This window comes from Myotis brandtii, unplaced genomic scaffold (genome assembly GCF_000412655.1).
Source record: "Myotis brandtii unplaced genomic scaffold, ASM41265v1 scaffold657, whole genome shotgun sequence".
Classification (NCBI taxonomy): domain Eukaryota; kingdom Metazoa; phylum Chordata; class Mammalia; order Chiroptera; family Vespertilionidae; genus Myotis; species Myotis brandtii.
In genome coordinates this window covers 3701458-3708703 of record NW_005370552.1, presented here as the reverse complement: position 1 = coordinate 3708703, position 7246 = coordinate 3701458, and the positions used below count along the sequence as shown (strand labels likewise).

Here is a 7246-nt window from a genome sequence, read left to right as displayed (position 1 = left end):
AAAATCCCCCCCCCCCCCGAATCCTCATCTGAATGTAGATTCCCAGTGATGCTCCATGGAAGGCACCCCTTGCAGAAGAGTGGGACCACATGACAATGAAGGAGCTGCTAGACAAGATCTGCTGGACTGAGTAAGACTTTCCATTAGACACAGGAATTTATTGTGACTGTCATTCAGGTTAATTTAGAATCCTATTGAACACGAATGCGACAAGTACCTACTTTGTGTCTAAAACCATGCCATTTGGCCAGGTGGAATGCTGAAAAATATTGAAAATGGGTTCTGCCCTAAAGTTGTCAGAGTTTTGCACCACCAACCTGGTAATTATCCCATAAAATACCCAGAACAGACCAGAATGTGCCACCTCCTTTACTCAGAACAGCTTAAAGACCATTAGCTTAAAGATTATCAAGTTGTTGATGTAGGAATACTTTTGTGTTTCTCACTTGTGGTCAAGTGTAGAGATGGTGCATTAACATATGTGTTTAAAACACCTTATGGGTGCAATTCTTCAAGGATTTGAAAAGAACTTCTAGAGAATGTCTGTATAGTTTACAACTGTAGAGGAAACATGTATTACTGGATTGACTGCTTTTATTAAATGAAAAGCATGTAGTGTTGAAAGCAACTATTCATGAGCCAAGCTTTAAATTCTGGTTGGCAGTGCTGGGGACTATATATGAACTATGAAGTCTATCTATATAGACACCTGAAGACACTCACTGCTCTTGAACAGCAAGGAAAATGGAAAGGGTGATAAGTTCATAGGCCTGGTGAATTTGTGGTAAATGAAGGAAGAAAAATGGAAGCTAAGTTCAAGGAGACTGTCCTTCCATGCTTCTTGGAATTTAGCTTCAAGAAAGAGAGAGAAAAGAAGACAGAGAGAAAGGCATACAGGGAGGGAAGAAGGGAGAGAAAGGGGGATTCAAATCATTATTTTTAAAAGATAAAATGTAAATGTCTAATAATAGAAAATTGCTTTAATTATGGACATCTAAAAATATAATACTCTACAGTCTTTAAATTATGTTGTAAAATAATATTTAATGGCTTGAAAAATATCATAATATTAAACATAGAAAATCACAGTGTCATTGAGTATATACAATAAATATACTAGAGGCCTGGTGCATGAAATTCATGCACTGGGAGAGGGGGTCCCTTAGACTGGCCTGTGCCCCACAGCCCCGCAGGAGCCCTCAGGCCTAAGCCAGCAGTCGGACATCCTTAGTGCTGCTACGGAGGCGGGAGAGGCTCCCGCCACCGCCACTGCACTCGCCAGCCATGAGCCCGGCTTCTGGCACTGACCACCAGGGGGCAGCTCCTGCATTGAGCATCTGCCCCCTGGTGGTCAGTGCACATCATAGTGACTGGTCATTCTGCTGTTTGGTCAATTTGCATATTAGTCTATTATATAGGATGTTCTTGTTTCTAAAAAAGAAATTGTATGTGAACTGAAAAGCAATAGGCATCCATCAAAATGTTTTAACACAATATTACAATATAAACTTTTATCCACATATTTAAAAATGCTTCATCAAACATCATATTTCATGGTTGTATAATATTCCATGGAAAGGGAATACCATAATGTAATGTATTTCTCTATTATCACCCTGTTGGGCATTTTGGTTACTTCTAGTTTTTAGTTACTATTATTAACATATAATTACCTGTGAAAACAATCTCTGTGCTTCTCCTGTCTTTAACCTTTGAAAGCAACCAATTCTGGAATAGTAAAAACCTTTTATTGTCATGAAGTCAACATCTATTATTAATTATAATCTTTTAAACACTTATCTAATGCTATTTACCACTTTTTTGAGATTTTAATTTGTAATATAATTTATTTTGATTGTAATGAAATTGCAGAATTTATTTTAAATTATATACACTAGATTTTCAAAATATTAATATTAAACATAGAAAATCAGGTATTTAATTACCTGCATTCATTTTATAACTGGTTGGCAGTGCTGGGGACTATATATGTTATGAAAAGCTTTGAATAAATTCATTTAAGTCTTTTCTCCCCAGAGAGCTTCAAAACTCTTTGAAGATCAGTTTAATTGTGTACCTTTGGGATCATAGAGATCTGACTTTTTCTATCATAGTCCTTGGCCTAGTCCTTCCTTTAGTGAAATTCTAGGTTGTTAGCTGGCTGACAAAATAAAGCATGCCTAGATATTAGGAATATATGAAAACAAGGTAATTTTCTAACTTTTCCTAATCAAAATATAAAAGATAAATATTTTCTGGTTTTAAAAGCACAATCATATATTCAAAGAACAATGTTGTTCATTCTTAGAACTTATTATTTGTAAAATGCTTTTTGGAAACACATATTAAATTTGCAATGTGATCAGCTATGTAAATAACCTTTTTAAAACCTATAACTAGAAAAAAAATGCATCAGACTGAGACTAGTGATTGTCTTTACGGAAGCAGAAACGTGGGAGATACTCATTCTCTTATTTTTTTATTCTGTGAATTTTCCAAATTTTATATGTGCATACATTTTTCATGCAGAAAATATAATAACATTTATCTTTTAAAAAGTCAACAGGACAAAGAATCAAAAATTATTGCACTAGCTTTCTTGACCTTCTATTCCTCAAATATTGTTCTTCTCATTTCTTTTCTCACTAAAGCTTCCAGAGTAAATCAAATAAAGGATTAGAAATAGCCTGGCCCTCCAGAAAGAATTACTTTTAGATCTCTCTCCATTTCAAACCAGGATTACTTTTTCTTACCAAATTGTCAGCAATAACAACTGCAATCATAGCAATGCTTTTATGTTTAATATTGGCTGTCTAGCTACCCCAATATTGTTTTAGTTATTTATTATTCCCTTTACCTTATGCCACCTCGATTCACCTATAAAACAAGGAATACAAGAAACAGGACATCAGGAAACAGCAAAGGATGTTTTCACTTTGAAAATTTTAAACCAATATTTGGATATTTGCTTTAGATAGATGCCACAAATTGCCTCTGCAAAGAAACCACAAGTCAGCAATTTCCATCCCTCCAGTTATCATGAGAATTTTACAAAACTAACTCTAAGTTACTTCAACATATGTATTATACTATTTGCTGACTAAATGATGGGGAACTTCACAAAAGTTCTGTCAGATTTTTATGGCTGCAAACATTGTCAGTAACTAGTATATGTGTCATGTGCGATTCTACAAATCTCCAAAGTAAAGGTACACTAGAATAGAGAGATGCCTCTTGGTGAGTCAACTTGACAGTTGACTAATTATAAAGCATTCTGAGGTATTAAAATAATGAGGTTTGAATCAGGCATGATGTGGTTTGAAGTTGTACCATTTTGTGAGTTGTGTACTACATATTACTAACCTCTCTGAGACTGTTTTGAACTTATGAACTGGGGGAAAATAGTAAAAAAATATTAAAAAATAACTATTTTATAATATGACAATTCAATAAGACAATGGGTTTAAAAATCATGGAGTGTGAAAAAGTTCAATAAATAGAACACAGTATTATTTATTCCACCCATAGTCAACAGCACAACCAGGTGGCAAATTCTGAGTTGGACATAACCAGATTAACAAAACACAAAGTTTATGTAAAAGTCAAAAGGAAGATTGGTCCTTATTTAAAGATCTCAAAGTACATATTACTGGTGAATTTTCAGGTGTGTTAGATATATCTCAGTCATTAGAATCATATGAAACCATTCACTTTCTGGTATGCCTTCAGATAGGATATAACCTCTTGCCATTTACCTGACAATTCCAAGCAAAAGTTCACCAATCTACATGCTATTAATTGATTTTTCCCCTCATCCATTCTTTGAGCTTGTCTTCCATTAGGCAGTATAATGAATGGATAACTATGACTAATTCTGTGTTTGGTACAGAACCTAGTATATTCTTTGTGCATTATAGATAATTTTAAAATAAAGTTTAGTTGATATTTCTCATCAACCATTCATTCAGCCATCCAACAAGTAATTATTGAGAAGTTACTATGTTCCAGGTACTTTTATTAAAGGGGATACTATGGTGAGCAAGAAAGTTAAGATCTATATTATCGTTGGTGATATTCTAGAGGGGGAGACAGCAATAAAAATAATAAAATAACAATTAAGATAATTTAAGACAATGAAAAGAGTTCTAAAGATAACTATACTATAGTAAAATGATAGAGGATGCCAGGGTGCTGGGAATATGGAAGTTAATGCTCATTTTCATAGACACATAAGAGTTCTTCTTTCTGAGGAGACATTAGAATAAGTAGAGAGGGCACAGGAAACAAATAGAGAAGGTAGGCATGGGCTACATCACTTAGGATTTTGGAGGCCACAGTAAAAGATCTGCATCTTATTCTGATTATGATCAGATGCCACTGGAGGGTTATAAGCAAGGGAATATCATGACTTGACTTACACTTTTGAAAGAGCACTGTGGATGGGAGGGAGGCATAAAGCGTCTGGCTTCAAGTGTAATGAGTAGATTGGGTGTAGATCATTTCAATGCCCCTGGCAAGAAATTATGCTAAATTGATTGTGAGGAAGGTGGAGTAATGTGGTGAAAGACAATAAGAATTTCAGATGGATTAGATGAGGGGCGAGTGATGGAAAGAGAGAAATTAAGGTTGATTTCTAGAGTGTTGGCCTTAGCAATTGGGTGAAAGGTGATGCCTTCTACTGAGATGGGCATCACTGGAAGCATAGCAACTGTGGGCAGAAATCATGACAGCACAGAATATGGAATACAAGCTGATTCTGTGTAAGGTATTTTGGTTAAGGGGAAAGTAAATCTCATATTCCCCAAATGTCTGATGTCATCTATCTATCTATCTATCTATCTATCTATCTATCTATCTAAAAGTGTAATATGCAAATCGACCGGATGGTGGAACGACCAGTCACTATAATGCGCACTGACCACCAGGGGGCAGACGCTCAACACAGGAGCTGCCCCCAGCCCGCAGGCCCCCATCACCTAATCCGGGCCTGGGGGCCATCCTCTTGGTCCCTCCCCGCCACCGGCAGGCTCCGATCGTCTGATGGGGAATGGAGAACCGGGGGTGAGTGGCAGTAGATGTGGGCAGTGCCAGGCCAAGGCGGGTGCGAGCAAGCAGGGCCCTGATATCCCTACCGGTCTCCTCACACACATAGAGTGACTGGCAGCGGTGGGTGGGGCCGGAAAGCAGGCGGGAACGTCCAACCTCTCCATCCCTCCCCCTTGCTGGCAGGCTCCAATCACCCAATGGGGAATGGGGAACCAGGGGTGGGTGGTGGCAGACACAGGTGGCACCAGACCAAGGCGGGTGCAAGCAAGCAGGGCCCTGATCACCCCGCTGGTCGCCCCACACACAGAGGGCGACCAGTGGCATCTGCGGCAGGGGGCGGGGCTGGCTGCCGGCAACCAGGGAGATCGGACATGATTGCAGGCTAAGCCTAGGGACCCTACCCGTGTACAAATTTCGTGCACCAGGCCTCTAGTATTTATTAATACAGGATTCTAGTGACAATTTTCTGTGACTTGCTAAGTTGTGCCAAACTTAGCCAAATAAATATATTGCTTGAATAATTTCCAGAGAATTAAGTTGATGCTCTTTTGCATTTGCTAATTTTTCTCTTGTTTCTTCCTGAGTAGATCTGCAAAGAAGCTCGCTACTCTCTTTGTGAACCTGTGCGTCACTGCAGAGACCCATGAGGTCTCTGCTCTGTGGTTCCTATGGTATGTGAAGCAGTGTGGAGGCACGGTCAGGATCATCTCAACAACCAATGGAGGGCAGGTACCTATCCATACCTCCACCATTTCAACAGAAAATCACCACTGCCTAAAATGAAAGACTGACATCACCCTTCAGTCATGAATGGATGGGATGAATCAGGAGGCAGTCTTGTGGCTCTCAGAACTATATCACAGCAGCTCAAGGTGACTTTTGTGAGGGACAGTCTGTTAGGTACCCAATGTAAGAACCCAGCAGCCAATGTAATTTTAAGATTAGGCTTCTCAGCCTGGCTGGTGTAGCTCAGTGGTTGAGCTTTGACCTATGAACCAGGAGGTCACAGTTCAGTTCCCGATCAGGACACATGCCCAGGTTGCAGGCTCCATCCCCCATGTGGGGCATGCAGGAGGCAGCCAATTAATGATTCTTTCTCATCATTATATTCCTATCTCTCTATTTCTCTCCCTTCTTATCTGAAATCAATAAAATATATTTTTAAAAGGATTAAGCTTCTCTCTTTTATATACTTATAGGAGGACATCTGATGAACATGATGAGCACTTCTTGGTAAATTCAACAAGGAAAGTCAGAAATGCATTTCAACTTAAAACACACACATGTGGAATTAATTAATTCATTCATTGCCTATTTCCTGAGCCCCAGCATTGTAAAAGGCACTGTGTTAGGTATAGCAAGAAGTAGATTAGAATTCTTATATAATCTGCTTGGTAGTCATTTTTCTTTTCTTCTTTTTCCTCACCCTCTTCCTCCTCTTCATTTTCCCTCTTCTTTCTCCTTTCCTCCTTCTGTTCTTCCTAAGCTTATTTGAAATAGTCTTTTTAAAAATTAACTGAGCCCAGCTGGTATGGCTCAGTGGTTGAGCATCAACCCATGAACCAGGAGGTCACGGTTCAATTCTCAATCAGGTCACATGTCCGGATTGTGGACTTGATCCCCAGGAGGGGGCGTGCATGAGGCACCTGGTCAATGAGTCTCTCTCATTGATGTTTCTATCTCTCTCTCCCTCTCCCTTCCTCTATCTGAAGTCAATAAAAACATATTAAAAATTAATTGAACTGAAAATTTGGGAGGAGGCAGTCAGTTCAACTGTGTAGAACATTTGGAAGCTTTAGCAGGGCTCAGAAAAGATGGTGCAGTGGCCACAGAAGCAGCAGGCACCTGACCCAGAATGAGATGGGCAGCTTGAAACAGAGAGTAGGCTGGCCTGGGGATGAGTGGGCCAGGGAGGTTCTGAGCCTGAGTAATAAGGATGGGAAAAACAGGCTCATGCAAGTCATGGTCCAGCTGTAGGTACAGCTTCACCAGACCCAGCAACTCAATAAAAGGATGCAGATGATACATAGAGTAGGGATAGTGACCAGGGAGATAGGGCATGGGGTCAGGGTGAGGTTGTCCACCTGAGGTTGGAGTCTGGAAATCTGCAAAAACATAGCCTGGAAAGTGACTGTTAGAAAACCTATAATTTTGTCAAAATCCAGCTATCACTAGTTAGACAGCAATGGTGAAAGACACT

At 39.4% G+C, this 7246-nt stretch overlaps 1 protein-coding gene across 1 annotated transcript in view; it reads left to right on the top strand.

The window, feature by feature from the left end:
• The window catches only part of MAOB (monoamine oxidase B), a 39628-nt gene that overhangs the window by 18310 nt on the left and 14072 nt on the right, over positions 1-7246 (top strand). Inside the window, exons 4-5 of the mRNA XM_005880881.2 lie at positions 39-130; positions 5634-5775. Of these exons, the coding sequence (XP_005880943.1) occupies positions 39-130; positions 5634-5775 (234 nt within the window). The remainder of the gene's footprint in view (positions 1-38; positions 131-5633; positions 5776-7246) is intronic.